The sequence below is a fragment of the Silene latifolia genome, chromosome 10 (genome assembly GCF_048544455.1).
Source record: "Silene latifolia isolate original U9 population chromosome 10, ASM4854445v1, whole genome shotgun sequence".
Taxonomy (NCBI): Eukaryota; Viridiplantae; Streptophyta; class Magnoliopsida; order Caryophyllales; family Caryophyllaceae; genus Silene; species Silene latifolia.
In genome coordinates this window covers 136785183-136805340 of record NC_133535.1, presented here as the reverse complement: position 1 = coordinate 136805340, position 20158 = coordinate 136785183, and the positions used below count along the sequence as shown (strand labels likewise).

The following is a 20158-nucleotide window of genomic DNA, read 5'->3' as shown; positions in this document are numbered from 1 at the left end:
GAATGTCAATGAAAACTAACTCGTGACCTCTATATGTGTCAGTTTTCATGCAATAATTTGGTGGTTTGGTTTTTAGGCGGAATATGATGCAATCTATCGTTACATGAAAATAAATAAATGAATGCAATACGTAAATAAAAATTCCTAGTGTGGCCTATCCTAATAAAAAGAACAAAATACAACTTTGGAATCCACCGTTGGACCCAAGAAGCTTGTCTTGATGTTCCATCTTGATCCATGTAGCGGGAGTGAGCATCCGGTCTCCATCTTTGGTCTTCTCAAAAATTACAATTTAAAATTACAAATATAAACCTATTTACATTCTAATTAAAACTATAATTACAAGTGAAAAAACCAAAACGGAGATACGAGATCTCAAAATACAACCAAGACCGTGTTCCATCATTACGGTAACACGTTCTACTAAGGCCACACTAAGTTACAACTGTTTGCAAAATTAAATAAATACGTAATTAAAAGCATTCAAGGCATTCAACAAAACGATAAATGAAAATGCATCAACTAAAACAAATTCATTCGTGACATAATTCCGTAATTATGTGAAATTTATCCAAACCACCTTTTAATGATTAAAATTCATGTGATAAAACCGCTTCTATCAATTCAATTTTAATCTAATACAGTCCGTTACTTTAAATACGCTTTAAAATAACTTAATGGTACGTGTGTGAACCGTTTCACAATCATAGCGAGTGTACAATATCCGTATAAAGTACAAATTAATGCCAAAAGAAAATTTAAAGCAAAAAAAATAAATTTTCAAAGCTGTCAAAAACAGAAATCCCTCGATCCAGGGACACAAGTGCTCGATCGAGGAACGAAAGGGTTCGATCGACTGAACTGCAAGTCGATCGAGAGGTGTGCTAATCAGGAAGTACTCGATCGACAAAACTGGTAGTCGATCGAGGACTTATATCGCAATCTTGCTTCGATCGAGTACGAGGACTTCTCGATCGAGCAAGTAGGGTTTTAAAAGCGGTCGATCGAGTACAAGCAAGGACTCGATCGAGTAAAAACATGTCGAGAAAAACCATTCGATCGACTAAAAACATGCTCGATCGAGGAAAAGGTTTCGGAAAACATAAAACCCTCGTGAAAACAGTTTGACAAAACAAAATCAATTGCAATTTTGATCAAAAACGCATCAAAAACAATTTAACAATTGACAAAACTTGACATGTTGCTGTAATCTCCGTATAAAACAACAATATGCATAAAAACAAATCGAAAACAAGATGATAAAACCGTGTAAAACATGTCACGGTTTCAACAAGAACAAAAACCGAATCAGCCGTGTATACATGGCACGGAATTCGAGACAAAACAATCGTTTCAAAATTGGTTTTATGAAAAACACATGGAAAAATTTACGTGGCCTCGCTCTGATACCACTTGTGGGGTAATATCCGTATAAGACCCTCTAAATTTAGGACTATAACGTAAATTTAGCATGCGATTATCGTCATAAAACATAAATACAATAGAGAAACGATAAGGAACAAGAATCAACCTCGGGTCCTTTATAGTGCGGCGTAAAGAACAGAAATCAAACGAGATTCCCTCCTAATTGTTGCACCCAAGACTTGTCCGAGATATGCCCTTGTGCTAGAAGGTGTTCTCCGATTGCCTTGCAATATTGGGAGAACTGATGTGAGTTTTTCGAGATGAGAGATCTCGGTTTTTCAGAGAAGAATGCTCTTCAAAACCCTAGTAATTTTTAGCAAAAATGAATTAGGTTAGACAAGAGGAGAAACTCTCCTTTTGTCTATGTGAGGCTCGGCCAAACCGAGTGAGAGGAGAGCTCGCGGGCTTTTTAATTTCCTCTTCACTTAAGCTCGCGGTCCGGTCCAAAACTCGCTAAGTGTATATGACGCGGTTTTTACTTATCGTCATCGGTTATCGGCTATTAGAACATCAACTAATAACACGGGTTAGTTGAAGTATTAATACATGTCCGACAAAGACGATATTGTATAATTTATTCAATATACATTAATTAAATATAAATCGCTTATATTTAATTTTACGAATTAACTGGTTAATTCGCCTTAGCCCATGATATTTAATCCGTATTAAATATAATATCTCAACATCACATTTTGACTAATTTCTAGTCAAATAACGGACTAACCTGGTTAGTCGATTTGGCATCTACATGATTGTATTTTCATACCGTCACGTCTCTCAAACGTATCCTATAGGTGTGACTTTTAGGGACCAGTTGATCACCGCCATCTGTATGACAATAACGTCAAACTTATCTAGCAAGCCAACCGTTATTGATAAACGTGGATCAACTGATAATAATACCAAAAGTATGCCCTTTGATCCTTTTAGAGGTTTATAAGTCCTTGCACTAACTGTTAAGGACACCAACCCCAACAACCGGTTCGATTACCTTCCCTACCTCGTGGTATAGACTCGATTTACAGAGTGACTATTGACCGTGCTAAGAACTTATGCCTGTCTTTGATATATTGCCCTTTCTTGTATGGTGACTTTATGAATTGTAATAGGTGAGATGTAAGCCGGTTACAGTTGATAAAGTTTGGATTACTACTTGTTATATGATTCACATGATAGTTTAAATTGGTCAGTTTAGTACTCACATGTTAGAATACTTGATAATTGAATTACTTATCATGTTGTTTACATGTTTCATTACATGTTACATTAAATATGACGTTTCGTGGCTGGGAGGACTCGAAGTTACTCCCCACTGAATTGTGGCTTTCGTGTTTGTATAAAATGCGATTGACAGGTTGATGATGCTTAGTTGGGGTTCACGGACGAGCTAGTGAGCAAGAGAACCTTGGACTTAGTTTGGTTTTTATTTTGTAGAAACCTTTAACTTTTGGTTTTGTATATATTTTAAAGGGACTTATGTCTCCCTCTTCTATTTTGGGTTGTATCATTATATTCCCGTGTCTTTAGCGTGGTTATGTAAATAAGTTTATTAGCTCTTGCAGGTTTTGGCACCCTTAAGCTGGAGATGTTTGTGAATGGTTTAGGAAAATTTTAAAAATTACAGGTTTTGTCTAGTTGAACCAATTACAAACATATCCTGTCAGTTTTTCTGTAGATTTTACGTGGTTAGTTATCGCTAAATTTAAGGGTGTCACACTCCAATTGAGGCGATTGAGCCATCACTTAAAAAAACTAATTTAAAATCATACTTGGTGTTATCATCATTAAAATAAATAATAAATTATCAAGCCTTATTTAAAGTAATCACAAACCGAAATATAAACCTTATGCGAAATGACACTCCCTAAGTGGCTCAAAATGACCACCCTTAACTTTAACGAATAAGCTTAAAATCACTCTACATTTTATTTGAACAAAGTGTCAACAATTCCTCTTATTAACTACATATTTTGGTGACGAATATTTATATTTTTGATGTTTAAATTTAGAATAATTTATTGTAAAAATTGTTTTATACAATACCAGTAAAGTCTTTATATTTTTTTTTATTTTTTTTATATATTTAAATTTTGTCAAGTGAAGATTAAATGTGATTTGCCTAGACTGAGGATCCAAGGTTCAAATACTACTCAATGTTATTAGCTAAAATCTTTCGACGAGATGCATGAAGCAAAATTGACTCTGTGGCCCAATGGATAAGACGCTGGTCTACGAAACCAGAGACTCTGGGTTCGATCCCCAACAGAGTCGTTTCATTTTGTTTTTTAAATTTCGTCTTCCCTTTTTTCTTCTTATTATATGCATCCATCTTCTTTCTTCAACGCCTCGTCCTTTCCATTCTGTAACAAACTCCTAGCCTAGTGTTTGCGTTTATAACGTGCTTATCGAGTAACTAAACAGCGAAAAATGTATGAAACTTGATTGGGGTAGTAGCTAACTGCATCATCGGAACTTGCTCTAAGGCGGTACAGGCGAAGCTTGGATGAGTTCTATGTGGCGTAGTGAGTGAATGAATGAACGATCAATAGCTGTCATTGTAGACTTGTAGTTGTGGCATTTTTAATGCGAAGAGGAATAGTTTATTGAAATTTCTAATCTTTTTGGATTTACAACCAGATCTGAATTTTTTGGGGTTTCTTTGTTCCCCTTACTGTCTCGTTGGTTAATTTCGGTCAGATTATTTTTTATGTGTTTTCTGTGTTTATCTTTTGTGGAGTCCAGTTTGAGAATGAAAAACTGGTCAAGATACCAGTAGAATACCCCTCCACATACTTATTATCCTCTTGATTGATAGTTGTACAAGGAAGCTTCAGCTAATTGAGTCATTTTGTTGGATTTCTTTGTCTAGACGATGCAACTATGCAAGTGTTGCACATCTGTTGACTTTTGTTTGGAACAAAGCCCTTTTTTCTCGATCTATATGATCAATCTGATTTTTTTGTTATTTCTTCTTTTGGGTTTTTAAGAGTGTCGTACTTTCTCGATGAGAGTCTCCTTCTTTGTATCCTTTATGTTGTGGTTTCTTCTTGGTAAATGGAAGTTCTTTGAATTCCGTTTACCGTTCTCATCCGTGAGGATGGTATAGGTTGATTTATTATCAACCTAGTTTCTTTACCTTATCAAAAAAAAAAATTAATTGGGTAATTGGTGGTATAAATCTTTCACTTATGAATTAGTAAACCTCTTTTTTCAATGTGAACACTTATATGTGATACTTCAATTTGCTGTAAAAGCTTAAGTCCCTATATACCTAAGGCTAAGCTAATACATATGAATTTCTGTACTCAATTGTGCTACAATAAGAATGGCGAAACGAGGCTATCGACATGCCTTCTAATCGACCTGACCGGGTTCTTAGTACCGAACACTTCAATATTTCGTGTTTGTCTCGCTACGAGCAAATCTCCAAAATTTGAAAAAAGGAAGAACGATCTCCCTTCTTTTCTCGTACTCATGGACAAGTTAGAATGCATCAACATCTCCCATAATGGTGTTCGACCAACATCAAAATTGTATATTCTACTCCACGATTCACTAACCCCATATTTCTTTATCATCCATACCTCTACATAAAGATCATATTCTTTTCGTCGTTGACAACAAACACTCAAATTTTTCTCTATACCAGCAATAAAGATGTCACAATATATATTATCATCTATGAGCACGGTCGCTACAATGTCCTGAGGAAACGATACCTCATTGAATGTTTCATTGGTTAAATCGAAAGCGAGAATACAAAAATCACGTCCATATGTTTGTTTCCTTGATACAATCCAATGCGCCTTTTCATTAATAATATTTCCTAGAGTTCGAGAGGGCCAACAACAAGGACCAAGATTGAAACTCGACTCTTTCCAATTATGATCATTATCGTTACTAGTACTCCGCAATGTGTAAACATGTGCCTTGCGTACATTATCACCTCTTATTCCATCTACAACTAGAAGTTTGTACTCATCATTCGTTGTCGAGTATCCAAACGCCCATAAGAATGGATAATTGAATAGATCAATCGCTTTTGGACAGATAACTTCTCTACATACTCGAGTAGCCGGGTTAAAGAAACTAATAGAATAAATATAATAGTTGGGGCTCAACCATCACCTTAAGGTTTTGGTTGAGATGGTTCATCTATCATGGTATCAGAGCCAGAGTGACCGAGGGGTCACAAGTTCAAATCCTGCTAGCCTCCAATAACTCATGAATTGGAAATTCACCACATGGTATGAGGGGGCATGTGCACCAACCACTCTTCGAGCCCAATGGGCACTCGAGTGAGAGGGCGTAATAGAATAAATATTATTCCGGGTGTAATTCCGGAGCAGGATTTGTGACCACGTAAGCTTGTAGAATGATGTCTTTGCTTGTCTTTTCCTTTCGCTCTTTCCTGTTTAAGATGAACAAATTGAGGGCTCGGCTTGGTACCGAGCGTACTCACTCCGACGCTCAAGTCAGTAAACTTAAAGAGATTAAGTTGTGTGTTACTTGGCAAAGTATATTGTAGAGAGATGAGGGAGTTTATACCAGATTAATAGTGAGTTTTAGGATGAATTGTGGATCGTTTTCTCAATGAGGATTGAGGAGTATTTATAGACTTTCACCTTTTGTCACGTAGTGGCCAAGTGGCCAAGTGGCTAGCGGTGGAAAGATCGTTCTACCCTCACGGGGAACCATGGCGGCCGGGCTGGCCTGGTTGACTCCATGCCGAGGGGACTTGGATGTGAATACGCGGATATGCCTCCCGGCTGGCTAGTTGCCTAGCCGAGACCAGTAATGACAGCCGACAGTGCGTCGGTTAGGGTCATCGAGACGTTGACTTCTTTGTCTTTTGGCTTTGACCTTGCTCAATATGTTGACTCGGTCAGCGGGTGCAGAATATGCCCCATCAATTTGCCCCCAGCGTAGTCTATGCCGTGGTATGGACCTTCGATGAGTGTTGAGCGTATTCTGCGCAAGTTGAACTTCTTCTCCGGCTTCTTCTTCCTCGGCTTGGTTCTGTTCAGGCCGTACCATATCCCCCCTCCACATGGATGTGTAATGGACATCCTATGTGGAAAAGAAAATGGCGCTGGCCGAGACCAAGGTTGAGAGTGCCGTTTGTACTTTTGATTGCCCCGCCGTCTTGTCTTTGCTTTGTTGTTGGGTGGCCGTTAGCAAGCAGATACCAAGGAGCGTGTCGAAGAAGTTTGGTAAATCGTATGTCGATTGACATTCCGTGGCTGCATGCTTGACACGTGGCTTGGCATTGATTGGTTGACGTTTCATGGGCTTTGCCCTGATTGGTCCGTTTCATGGGCTTTGCTCTATAAATAGAGCAGTGTGCCCCGTTTTTTGGCCATCAAACTTCATTTTCTCAAAAAATTTTCCCTCTCTTAGTTTTTCGAAGGAATTTCTCTCTAGTCTTCAAAGCGTTACTCGGCGTAGCACTTTTTCCAAGGTAAACAAACAAATTTTTCCAACTTTTTAATTGTTAAGTTTTTGTTGTCACTATGTCTTCTGCGGATGCTCAACCCAATACCTCTGCGCCGGGGCGAACGTCGCATCCCGATGAAGAGGAGGCCTTTGGTTGTCACCCCGATAGGGTTTGGGGGTCCCAAGTCGCCTTCTCCTGAAATTGATCCTCAATTTTTGGAGGGTTTTGATGATGACAATGATGAGGCGACCCCTTCTGTCGTAAAGAGGCCGCTTCTTTCGTGGCACGGTGATGCTCGCTCGATCGCCCCGATCGTGCACGGACGAATAAGTTCGCTAGTCGCTCCGGTTCGATCTTTTTGAAGACCATTACTCCTTCGGCAGGGGGTATAAAATTGTTATCCCTGAGGAGGGTCAGGCCGTCTGTTGCCCTCCCGAGGGTTGTATTGGCATATACATCAGACACCTGGAGTATGGGCTCCGGTTTCCTCTGAATGAATACGTTGCTGCCATAATTAAAGCCATGAATGTCGCTGTGGCCCAACTGCATCCGTTGGCCATCAGGACGATTGTTGGCTTTGTATGGTTGTGTCTATTTAAAGGGGAGGCCCCAACGGTGAACCTATTCCGCCGGCTCCACCATCTTCGCCAGACTACCCTAGGTGGCCCGGGGTGGTATAGCATACAGACCGAGGCGGGTTATGTCACCGTTTCTAAGTTGACATCTTGCAAGGACTAGAAGGGGCGGTGGGTATACGTTGAGGTTCCGGAGGACTACTCGCTGCCCCGGTCCTTTCAGAGCCGCGTCAATTTGCGGTGCGAGAATCAGGAGGAGCATGACAAATATATCTCCCGGAGTAAGCTTAAGATGGACGCCAGCAGGGTCTATCTTAATGAGGACGAAAACCGGGCAATGAGGTTGTTTGAGGCTGAGAAGCATGGCACGCCGAAGGGATGGATGCCCCCGACGCAGATCGTTCTTCAGGATGAGCTGCTCTGCTACGTCGGCCTCATACCGGCCCTCAGCCAGGGTGAGTGGGGTCGGTATGAGGCTCATCTTTGCTTTTTATGTTTCTGTATTTGAACCTTGATTTATTTCTTTTGCTTAACTCCTGCTTCGTTTCTTTTGCAGACCGATTTGGCCCGGAACTGCCTGTCTCCGTCCTCAAGAGGTTGGGACTTGACGAGAACGGGAGAGTTGTTGAGCTGCATCCTAAGGCCGAGCCACGTGATCGCAGACCGGCTCCTCACGAACTTATGGAGTAGCAGTTGAAGGCACTGGATGTGACGGCGGCTCAAGCGCAGATTGCTTGTAACGTGCCGCGCCGGAGACCAAAGACAACATCTACGGCGGCAACGGCGTCAGCTCCAGCTCAACCTTCAATCCCCGTAACCCAAAAGGAGCAGGTGTTCGCCGTTGATGTTGAAGAGGAGGTCACCGTTGCGGAGGGTCCTCCTCCTTCAAAAAAGAGAAAAGAGGCAACGCCTTTCGCCATTCTTCGTTACCGATCTAGGGAAAGAAAAGGGGTCGTAGGCCCTCCAACCAAGAAGGCCAAGGCTGGTACGGATCTAACCTATGGCTCGGATTTAGCAGGTTCATTAGGCATTCCTGATGACAGGCTCTCTGACATGTCAATGAATGTTGACATGGATGCTTTGTCTGGGTTTTTTGTAGATCAGCCGCCGCCGGCTGTCGCTCTCACTAAACGGCAATTGGAGAAGCGGCCTGTGCAGACGGGCGATAAAAATGCCGTCGTCGACTCCTCATCCCTGAAGCCTTCCCCCGCCCAGCTTAGGGCGGAAGGCATAAGGTGGTCCAAGAAGCTGGCGAAGTGGACTGAACTAGCCGGCGCTCATATTATGGAGCAAGAAAAGGTCATGGCTGAAGCTGCCCCTGCGCTTGAACGGCTTAGGCTCGAGCTTGCTGCCTCTAAGAAGGAGGCCGAGAGGTCGAAAGAGGACTTCCAGGCCGCCAAAAATGATTTCCTCGCTGAGCGAAAGCTTAGGGAGGACGCTGAGAAGGCGGTCCTAGCCGAGAGGGCCAAGGCTGAGGCTGCATTGGCTGATGCCGCTAAGCTGCGGGAGGAGCGGGACAAATTTGAGGGTGGTTATAACACCGTGGTTGGGCAGAAGGAGATATGGAAGACTCTTCATTCGGCTGAGGCGAAGGAGCACAAGAACACAAAGGCTATCCTTGCCCAGAGGGAGAAGGACATTGAGACGCTTAAAACCGTCATCATCCCTAACATGTGTGCCCAGTACCGGGACCAGGCCGAAGATGCTACCAGGGAGGTAATTAAAGAGCTCCTTCCTGAAGGCTCCTTCCCGTGGAAAGATTTTGACCGGCTTCTTGATGAGAAGGCGGCTGCTGCGGAGGCAAAGGCGACGGAGAAAACAAAGGCGGCGAAGGCCGCTGAGGAGGCTGCGGAGAAGGCGGCCTGGGATGCTAAGGTGAAGGCGGCCAGGGAGGAAGCTGAGAGGGCAAAGGCAGGTGAAGCTGGCAAATCGGCTTCTGGGCCTCCCACTGATGGTGATGCTCTCGCGCCGGGTGGGCGAGAAACAAGCATAGGGAGACGGGCGGTCGTCACCGATTCACCCCGCCCTTCGACGGCCTTCACTGTTCGGGGCCAACTATTGAGCCTTTCCTCCCTGCCATCCTTTTGGCGCTTTCAAGTCTTATGTCTGTAACCTTTTGTTGTACCTTTTGTTTTTTTGTTAAACTTTGGTAGGTTATGTTTAGGATATCCCTATGGGGACGGCCGTCGAATTTGTTGTGCTTTCACCTGTAAACATTTTTCAATAAAGTTTGTTTATTTTGCCACCATTAAGTTGTCTTCTTACGTTTCAACATATTGAGTGCTTTTTCGTTTTTACTTTCGGCTTGGCCGAGGCAGTTAGAAGGCGCATCTCAATTGTACTTAAACGTTTTTAAACATGTTGGCATGTCGGTCGCTTCCTCCTCCACTCCCGATCTTAGCCGGAGCGAACAGATTTGCGCTTCCCAACCGCCGTTGTGAACATGTTAGCGTATCGGTCGTTGTGTCCCCGTCACTCCCGGCTTTGGCCAAGGCAATCGAGGTTACGGCTCGACAGCGTTCGTATCTGTAGACATATTGATCGCTTCCTCTGCCACTCCCGGATTGGCCGAGGCGGTCAGATTTGCGTTTCTCAATTGTACTTATACGTTCCTAAGCATGTTGGTCGCTTTCGCGAGTATCAACTGCATTGGTAGTGACTGACCGGTTGGCGTCTACTAAGCATGTTGGTCGCTTTCGCGAGTATCAACTGCCATTGTAGTGACTGCCCGGCCTTGGCCGTGGCGTCTACTCGTGACTGCCCGGCGTTGGCCGCGGCGTGTTTCTTGGTACGACTACGAAGGGGACAAGCGTCTTGATGGAAAAATTTGGATCATTCTTCATAAGGTATAATTACGCGCTGGGGTGTCCACAACGGTCTCGGACACCTCCGCCGTTTATACAAAATATTTCCTAAGGTTGTCCGTGTTCCAGTGGCTCATTAGAGGAACACCCTCCATGTCTGTCAGCCGGTATGTCCCCGGCCTCATTTATTCAACCACTTTGTAGGGTCCTTCCCAGTTGGCCGTCATTTTACCATGGATGTTTCCTTTGTTTGTTGCGGTCGACTTTCTTAGGACTAGATCTCCTACTCTTAAGTCTCTTTTGTGGACCCTACGGTTGTATGCTCTTCTCATTCGGTTTTGATATACTGCCAAGTTGAGCCGTGCCGTGTCTCGACTTTCTTTGACCAGGTCTAGGGAGGCTCTCAGGCCGTCCTCATTTTCGACTAGGCCAAAGGTTTGCGTTCTGAATGTCGGCACCGCTGCTTCAATTGGCAGGACGGCCTCAGACCCATAGACAAGGTGGAATGGACTGTACCCCGTTGCTTCTTTCTCCGTGGTTCTAAGGGACCACAGGACGCCGGGTAGTTCATCAGCCCACCTTCCCTTTAGATCTTCAACCTTCTTTTTCAACCCGTTCAATATTGTTTTATTGGCTGCCTCCGCCTATCCGTTGCTCCGAGGGTGGCAGACGGAGGAGTATGCAAATTTGATACCGAGCTCCTCCAACCAATTCATCACCATGTCACTCCAAAACTCTCGGCCGTGGTCAAATACCATGACTTGGGGTAACCCAAAACGAGTTATGATGTTCTCCGAAATCACCTTTCTTACGGTCGTCGTGGTCTTGGCAGGTACTGCGACAGCCTCGGCCCATTTGGTGAAGTAGTCAATGGCGACGATTAGGTACTTCCTTCCTCCGGAGGCCGTTGGAAATGGCCCTAATAAATCCATCCCCCACTGTGCAAATGGTAGGGGGCTAAGTACTGGTTACAAGTCTCGGGAAGGTGAGCATGCATCTGACAATTCTTGCATTTCTTGGTCTTAGCTCTGGAATCCTCAAGCATGGTAGGTCAGAAGTAGCCGGCTCGGAGAGCTTTGTGGGCTAGCGTTCTTGCCCCCATGTGATGTCCACAGATGCCTTCGTGAATCTCTGTCAGTATGAGCTCCGCGTCGGCTGGGCCGACACATTTCAAAAGTGGTCTTATCACGGACCTTCTGTATAGTTCTCCTTCGAACACCAAGTACCTTGCGGCGATCCTCTTTATCTTCTGAGAGAGACTGCGGTCCTCCGGTAACTCTTTTGTTAGTTTGTATTTCATTATCGGAGTCATCCACGTCGTCTCGGCCGATGTCGCCCCACCATGCCGACGGTCTCGGTGATGCTTTTAGCATTCCGATATCCACCAAGACGGTTCGACCGACATTCTTGATGCTTGAACGGCAAGTTTTGAGAGAGCGTCGGCTCGGTTGTTCTCGGACTTGGGACACATTGTATTTGGAAAGATTTCAATTTTGCAAAGTGTCGCTTTGACCCTTTCCAGGTATCTCACCATCCCGTCGTCTCGAGCCTCATACTCTCCTCTGATTTGATTGGTCACTAGGAGTGAATCTGTCTTCAACACAATATGCTCCGCCCTGGCAGCTCTAGCTAACTCGACTCCAGTTATCACCGCCTCATATTCGGATTCGTTGTTTGAGGCCGAGAAGGTAAACTTCAAGGCGTACTCAAACTCTTCCCGTTAGGGCTGGTGATAAGGATGCCGGCTCCTGAGCTGTTTGCCGTGGAGGACCCGTCGGTGTATACTTCCCACACACCGGGATATGATTCTTCTTGATAAGTGCACTCGGCCAGGAAGTCTGCAAGCGCCTGCTCCTTTATCGAAGGCCTCGGCTTGTACTGAATGCCGAAGCCGGATAGCTCCACTGCCCATTTGATAAGTCGGCCGGATTTTTCGAATTTTTCCAATGCTTTTTCCAATGGCTGGTCGGTTAAGACCGTCACGGGATGTGCGTCGAAGTAGGGTTTTAACTTCCTTGCGGCAACGACGACGGCGAAGGCCGCTTTTTCAATAAGTGGGTAATTTCTTTCGGCGGGCAACAGTGTATGGCTGATAAAGTAGATTGGGTGTTGCTGCTTGTTTTCTTCTGTGACGATTACGGCACTGACCGTGGCCGAGGTAACTACTAAATATAGGTATAGCGTCTCCCCCAGCGTCGGCCTGGACAGAGTCGGGAGAGTTAGTAGGTGGGCTTTCAGTTGTTTGAAAGCCGCACTCTGTTCCTCCTCCCAGCAAAAGTCTTTATTCCCCTTCAACACTTTAAAGAATGGGGTGCTCTTGTCGGCCGACCGAGAGATGAAGCGGGCGAGAGCCGCCATCCTCCCGGTCAGCATCATAACCTCTTTTCGATTCCTCGGCTCCGGTAGGTCTAATATTGCTTGGACTTTCTCTGGATTGGCATCAATTCCCCTGGCGCTGACAAGCACGCCGAGGAACTTGCCGGCCCGGACACCGAAGTTGCATTTCATTGGGTTAAGCTTCATCTTATATTTCCTTAGTGAACAAAATGTTTCGCTCAAGTCGGCCAAGTGCTCGCTGTCAGACTTGCTTTTTACAATAGCATCGTCGACGTAAGCCTCGATGTTTCGCCCTTTTTGATCTTGAAACACTTTGTCCACCAGCCTAGTGTAAGTTGCGCCAGCGTTTTTCAAACCGAACGGCATCATTTTATACATGTATGTGCCGTGTATGGTGATGAATGCGCACTTAGGCATGTCTTCCTCGGCCATGAATACCTGATGGTACCCTGAGAAGGCGTCTAGCAGGCTCAGCATAGTGTAGCCTACCGTTGCGTCAATTAAACTATCTATTCGAGGCAAGGGATAGCAATCTTTGGGGCATGCTTTATTAAGATTTGTAAAATCAACACACATCCTCCACCCCCCTGATGACTTCTTTACCATTACAACATTTGGTAGCCACTCAGGGTAAGTACAAGGCATGATAAAGCCCGCCTCTAATAGTTTGTCTACCTCGGCCTTGATGGCCTCATCCTTCTCGGCCGAGGAGTTTCTCATCTTCTGCTTGACAGGGCGAGCGGTGGAGAGTACGTTCGGCTTGTGAACGATCACCTCCCGCTCACGCCTGGCATCTCGGCGGCCGAGTACGCGAAGACGTCTTTGTTCTTCCTCGCAGGTCTAGGAGATCGGCTCGAATTTTGGCTCCGGCCGACACCGACGATTTACGATGCGCCCGGGTCAATTTCCACTTCCTCGATGGGCTCCTTCGACCATGCCGACGTTGTTGGTGCTCATCGGATCACCCTCCTGTTGTAAGGATGGGCTCTTCCCTTTCTCTGATTTTTTCGCCACTTTGAGGGATTGCATGTTGCACCCTCTGGCAGATATTTGGATATTGACAATTTCGTCTCTTTCGTCCTTTGAGACGAGCTTTTGCGCTTCCCCCCGGTCCGAGACATACATCAATGTCAGGGCCCGGATGGACATCACTGCATCGGCCTCGCTCAAAGTGACTCGGCCTATGAGAACATTGTAGGCAGACGAACCATCAATGACCACGAACTCGGATAAAACATTCTTGGCCGCATCGGCTTGGCCAAACATCACCCGGCGATCCGATTGACCCTGGGGTATCAGGCCGGCCCCGAGAAGAAGCTGTATAGCGAGGTTGGTGCGGGGGCTCGGGTCTTCAATCTTGAGGACCGAGATTGAGAAAGCACTCCCTGAACATGATGTTTGAGTAGGCGCCTGTGTCAATCAGGCACCTTTTGACCAAGTGGTTTGCTATGTCTAAGTGGACTACGAGCGGGTCGCTGTGCGGAGCGATGACTCCTTCGTAGTCCTTCTTTCCGATGATCATATCGGGGACGGTGGAAGCGGGGATCGCTGTTTTGGGCACAAAGTTGATGGCTTGGTATAGCTCATTCAGGTGCCGTTTGTGCCCATTAGCTGACCCACCGTTCTCGTTTCCTCCGGTTACAACCTGGATCACTCCCATCCTCTGGAATACTGATTTTCTGTTCGCCCCGTCGGAGCTTGTTTCCGGGCCTCCAGCTACATACTTGCTGAGGGCCCCTTTTCGGATTAGCTCCTCGATGGCGTTCCTCAAATGCCGACAGTTGTCGGTCTTATGGCCGGTTTGGCCGTGGTAGTCGCAAAATTGGTTAGTGTCGCCGTCCCCCCTCGCCTTGGGGGGCCTGGCCCACTTCTGCCCTTCATTCTTACTTAGGGCAAAGACCTCGGCCGGTGATTTGACCAGGGGGGTGAGACCGCTGTACCGCTTCTGGGTGTATGGTCCCGAACTCCCCCCGGCGCCCGCCGAGTTCTGTTTCCTGTTAAATCTTTCCGGCCGTGACCTATTCATGTCACGGCGTCCTTCATCTACGTTGTCCGGGCGGCTCCTCCTCTCTGGGTGCCCAGCTTCGCTGTGGCCTACCCAAGTCTTGTGATAGTCCTCCACCTTTACGGCTCGATCGGCCATCTTTCTGGCGGTGTCGAGGTTGAGGTCCTCGCACTTGATGAGCTCATTTTTTAACTCGCCTTTCGGCAGGCATTTCATCAGTGCAAAGGCCGCCAGTTCGGTGTTCAGCTCACGAATCTGCTGAACCTTAGCATCGAACCTCTTGACGTAGCTCCGGAGGGACTCGTCCTCCCCTTGTCGGATAGTCAGGAGATCCGAGGTTTCCACGGCCCTTCTCTTGTTGCAGGCGTACTGGGCTATGAAGTTGTCTCTTAGGTCGGCATAGCAGTATACCGAACCATTAGGTAGCCCCTTGTACCAACTCTGAGCCATGCCGTGGAGGGTTGTTGGGAAGACTCGGCACCACACCTCATCGGGTTGCTCCCATACCGACATGTATGACTCGAAAGCCTCGGCATGGTCGGTTGGGTCGCTATCCCCTTTGTATGATAGGGACGGCAGCTTCAGTTTGGTTGGCACCGGGACTTCGAGGACGTAGGCACTGAGGGGCTGTCTGACCACGTGCCGAATGACACGTGGCGAACGGCTCCTCGCAACCCTAGTCCGGCTTCTCTCCCCGTGGCGGGAAGGGCTTCTTGTTGTCCGACTTTGGAGAGTCGGACTTCTTTCTTCATTTCTTCGGGGGTGGCCTCGTTGTTGCCGCGGCGACGCTGTCCTCCCGCGAGTGGGGGATGGACTTTGGTCTGCCATTGGCACCACGGGCTCTACCGGCGTCCTTGTATGCCCATCTCCTTGTATTACTCTGGTCAAGTTGTTCGGAGTCACTTTGTGGGCCCTGGTCATCTGTGGAGGCGCTGCCGTCACCGTCGTCGTGACAGGGGTGACCGGCGTACCACCCACCAGGTCCAGGAATAGCTTCAGTTTGGCTGCATCGACCACATGTCCCATGACGGTGACTTGGCCGGTGGGCAGCGGTGTTTCTGGCTCTCTTGGCATCCCGTACTTCACCGGCTCAATCACTCGGCCGGTGGGAGACTTCCCGATCTCAGAATTAGGGAACGTGTCATCCTGGTAGTATGCGGTTTCGTCACTCACAATTACTTCTTGTTGTTTTGACATCCTCTTAGCTCTTTAAATGGTTTTTTTTTTTTGTAAGGTAGGTGACCAGCTTTTAGTATGATTCCCACAGACGGCGCCAATTGTTCCGGGTGTAATTCCGGAGCAGGATTTGTTACCACGTAAGCTTGTAGAATGATGTCTTTGCTTGTCTTTTCCTTTCGCTCTTTCCTGTTTAAGATGAACAAACTGAGGGCTCGGCTTGGTACCGAGCGTACTCACTCCGACGCTCAAGTCAGTAAACTTAAAGAGATTAAGTTGTGTGTTACTTGGCAAAGTATATTGTAGAGAGATGAGGGAGTTTATACCAGATTAATAGTGAGTTTTAGGATGAATTGTGGATCGTTTTCTCAATGAGGATTGAGGAGTATTTATAGACTTTCACCTTTTGTCACGTAGTGGCCAAGTGGCCAAGTGGCTAGCAGGTGGAAAGACTGTTCTACCCTCGGCCGGGAGACCCATGGCAGGCCGGCTGGCCTGGTTGACTCCATGCCGAGGGGACTTGGATGTGAGTACGCGGATATGCCTCACGGCTGGCTAGTTGCCTAGCCGAGACCAGTGACAGCCGACAGTCGCGTCGGTTAGGGTCATGTTCGAGACGTTGACTTGCTGTCTTTTGGCTTTGACCTTGCTCAATATGTTGACTCGGTCAACGGGTGCAGAATATGCCCCATCAATATGGTTCATCTATCATGGTATCAGAGCCAGAGTGACCGAGGGGTCACAGGTTCAAATCCTGCTAGCCTCCAATAACTCATGAATTGGAAATTCACCACATGGTATGAGGGGGCATGTGCACCAACCACTCTTCGAGCCCAATGGGCACTCGAGTGAGAGGGCGTAATAGAATAAATATAATAGTTGGGTCTCAACCATCACCTTAAGGCATAAAAACAATGATTCGATTGGTAATCTTGGGAAAATTTCGTTCTCTAGCAAATCAATCGGTATATTACGCTCTTGCTTGAATTGTTTAGGGTTGTTCGTCGAAATTATGTTCCCCATTGGATTTCTAATGGCGTGAACTCATATGACCTGATTTAAAAAAAAAATATGGTGACGGTCTCCGGTCCGGTACATATTAAAATAAAATTCAATTTACCTTGTAAAGTAGTATCGGTTAGGTCCAATTCCGTAAAAATACGGAGCTAAAGGGTTCTCGTCCGGTCCCCAGTCTTAGGGTTGGTGGTTATCCGGTCCACGGGTTCATCCGGTCTGATTTTGGACCGAAGAGGATAATTTAAAGGCAGTACATCCAAAATAGTAAAAGACATTAAGAGTGTGTTTGGATAGTAAAAGTGGAGGCGGGCCAGAGAAGGGGAGGGGAGCGGCGGGAAGGAGGGAAGAGAACGACGGGGGCAGGAGGTAAAATAGACCCCTCCAAATCTCCCCCCCTTCATTTCGTTCTACCCTTATTTGTTATCTAAACAAAAAATTTTAAATCCCCTACTCACCCTACTTTTCCCTTTCTTATACAAAATCTCTCAATTCAAACACACCTAAAAGTAAAATTTGTACAACAATGAATCTACTCCTAATTATCTCCTATACTAATTGAGCACAATAGCGGTAATTAAAATGGGGAAACTAAGTTACTCGCTTTTATAACATGGCTTCCTTACCCAAGATTATCAAGACTAGAGTTCTTTCTGGAATTTTTTGGTTAATTGGTTTTAATTAGCAAAATAATTAGGGAATTAGTGTTTGTTTGAAATTATTTGGGTTTATGCTGTCTACGTCATCACTTGTATTTTTTTTCGTGTTTTTAGGTAAAGCCGCTAAGAAATTTAGCGGCTTTTGCTCTTCCCTATTTTTCAAATAAGGAAACTAATGATAATTAAGTGGATTACATTTCATTTTATTTAATTATTATTATTTCATTAAAGTTAATCTTTTTATCAAATTATATTAATAAAAATAATATAAAATTATAAATTACTAAATCTTTTATTGATGGTATTATTAGATAATTAACCTATATCCGTATAAAAAAAACTCTAAATCGTTGTTATTAGTTTCATGACAAAAAGATTTGAGAAAAATTTATAAATTGAAATCATAAACTTTGTTGTATAAAAATATTTTCATTAAAATACATTTCGACTCATTACTCAATTTTTTTGATTAATTTTCAGTTCCAACTTTTATTTGTCAAAACGAAAAAAATGTGAACAATTATGAGTTACCTATTTTATACAAGATTTTATAAATATAAAAAACTCTATATACCGTGCATGTATTCCACGGGATCTAAACTAGTTGTTTTTACAATGCCTAATATATACCCATCTAACTTGGTACGGATTTTAACCTAATATTGATATAAATATAAATTCTTTTAATTTTGCATGAGAGTTCTTACTAATTGATATAATTAGTAAAAGATGAGATCCTAATTTCCCTCCACTATTATCTCATCTCCTCAAATAACACCCTCACCATTCCATCTTAACGTTCACAATCCCTCAGCCTATATTCCAACACACAAATTAAAACATTCAAAAACAATCAAACAAGAACAACAAAAAAACATGTCAACAACATCCTCAAATACCTCCCACGCCACATCCCCTACCACCTCCCCTAAACAAGCCTCTCCCACCTCCACCACCTCATCCACCCACGGCCCCACCACCGCTACCGCCTCAACAATCACATCATCACCAACCAAAACTCAGGCAGCTATAGAAACCCTATCCTCCATCCTCCCTACACCACTCTCCATTTCCTCCTCCCTCTCCGCCGCCTTCCTCCTAAACTCCCCTGACGTCTCCGCTCAAATCTCCACCCTCCTTCGCCACCCTACTTCCGGCTCTGGAGACAACCAATTATGTCGTTGGCTCTATGACACCTTTCAATCCTCTGACCCTTCCTTACAGCTAGTCGTCCTAAGGTTCATACCGCTTATATCTGGCATGTACCTGACACGAATAACCCAACGTAAACCACTAGCCGGGTTCGAAGCCGTTTTATTAGCCCTATATGCTCATGAGACCACCGCACGTGACGGGCAAGCCACGTCGGTCACTATTCCTGACCTATGTAACCCTAGTATTTACCATGAAAGTAGTAGTAACGCGCCCACACGTGCTAATAACTCTACCGACCTTAATATTGCCGTCATTTCCCCTAGTCTCGAACCACATGGCACGGTCCGGTCCACAAGGAGGGCTAGGATTGTTGGGGTGGCATTGGAGTTGTTTCACTCGAAGATTTGGGTCATGCCCGTTGAGTCAAAGATTGACTTTTGCGAATTTTTTGAGATTTGGACCGGTCAAGTAGATATCGGCAAAGCAAATAATGGCGATAAAAGTAATAGTAATAGTAATACTACGACGAAGAAATTAGGGAGGATACCATTGGCATGGGAGTTGTTACAACCATGTTTGAGAATATTAGGGCATTGTTTGTTGAGTGAAGATAATAATTGTAGGAAAAATAATAGTACGTCGTCGGAGTTGTACGAGAAGGCACGTAGTGCATGTAAGTGTTTGTACGTAAGAGCCATGCATGACGTGAACCCTAAGGCAATTTTAGCAGCTGGGAGTTTGCTTAAGATTATTAAATTGGAGGAAGATTTGGGTGATTTTGATCCTACTGAGATTACTACTAATAGGATTATTTCTGTTTGATTAATTAATTATAATCATCTTGTATTATTGGTGATGAATTAATGTCAATTTTTACCAATTGAATAGGTTTATAATAAATAAAGGGTGACGGTATATTATTCTCTTTGTCGCAATTATTTGTTTGCGTTTTTATTCTTTATATGAGAGTTATTTTAGTTAAAGATAAATAAATAATTGAAATGGATCAAGGTACAGAGGAGTACTTCATTTTAAGACTACGCATTACAATAAATCAGGTGTATTGATGGACTTTTCCTTTATGTAATCGATACCCTTACGTATTGTATCAGTTCGATTGTATAAAAGACAACTCATGTATTAATTTTAAATGAATAGTTTTCCTATAAAAGACCATTTTATAATATAAAATAGTCCTACACTATAATTTGTATTAAATGTAACAATTAGTCTCACTATAGACGGATATATCCGTCTATAGTGAAAAAGGGTTCAAATATGCTTAACGTGGTGATATTTTTTGGCCCCACCATACAACTTGTTGTCTGTCTTATGTTTAAAGTGGGTGTATATTTGACCCATCTATAATGAGAATTTGTCTAAATGTAATTACATACGTTCTCCAATCTCCACATGTATGTTACCTTCCTTTATCTTGTAATGAGACCTAGGTTGCACAGACACGGCTCTTTTATGGCCTCCGTGTGTCCGACACGATGTCGGACACGGACACGCCTAGGACACGGCTCAAAACGTGTCCGACACCTCAAAAACCGTGTCGTCGGTTT

General features: G+C 44.6%; 1 protein-coding gene and 1 non-coding gene across 2 annotated transcripts; both read left to right on the top strand.

The window, feature by feature from the left end:
* Nucleotides 1-3626: 3626 nt before the first annotated feature.
* On the top strand, nucleotides 3627-3699 carry TRNAR-ACG (transfer RNA arginine (anticodon ACG)). The gene has a single exon. It is a non-coding gene; the product is annotated as a tRNA-Arg (tRNA).
* Nucleotides 3700-18089: 14390 nt separating this feature from the next.
* On the top strand, nucleotides 18090-19494 carry LOC141609220 (uncharacterized). The gene has a single exon (XM_074428365.1). The coding sequence runs from the start codon at nucleotides 18312-18314 to the stop codon at nucleotides 19410-19412; it is 1101 nt and encodes a 366-aa protein (XP_074284466.1). The 5' UTR covers nucleotides 18090-18311; the 3' UTR covers nucleotides 19413-19494.
* Nucleotides 19495-20158: the final 664 nt, after the last annotated feature.

Coding starts and splice junctions, on each gene's coding strand:
- LOC141609220 (XM_074428365.1), top strand. CDS start 18,312: ATGTCAACAACATCCTCAAATACCTCCCACGCCACATCCCCTACCACC.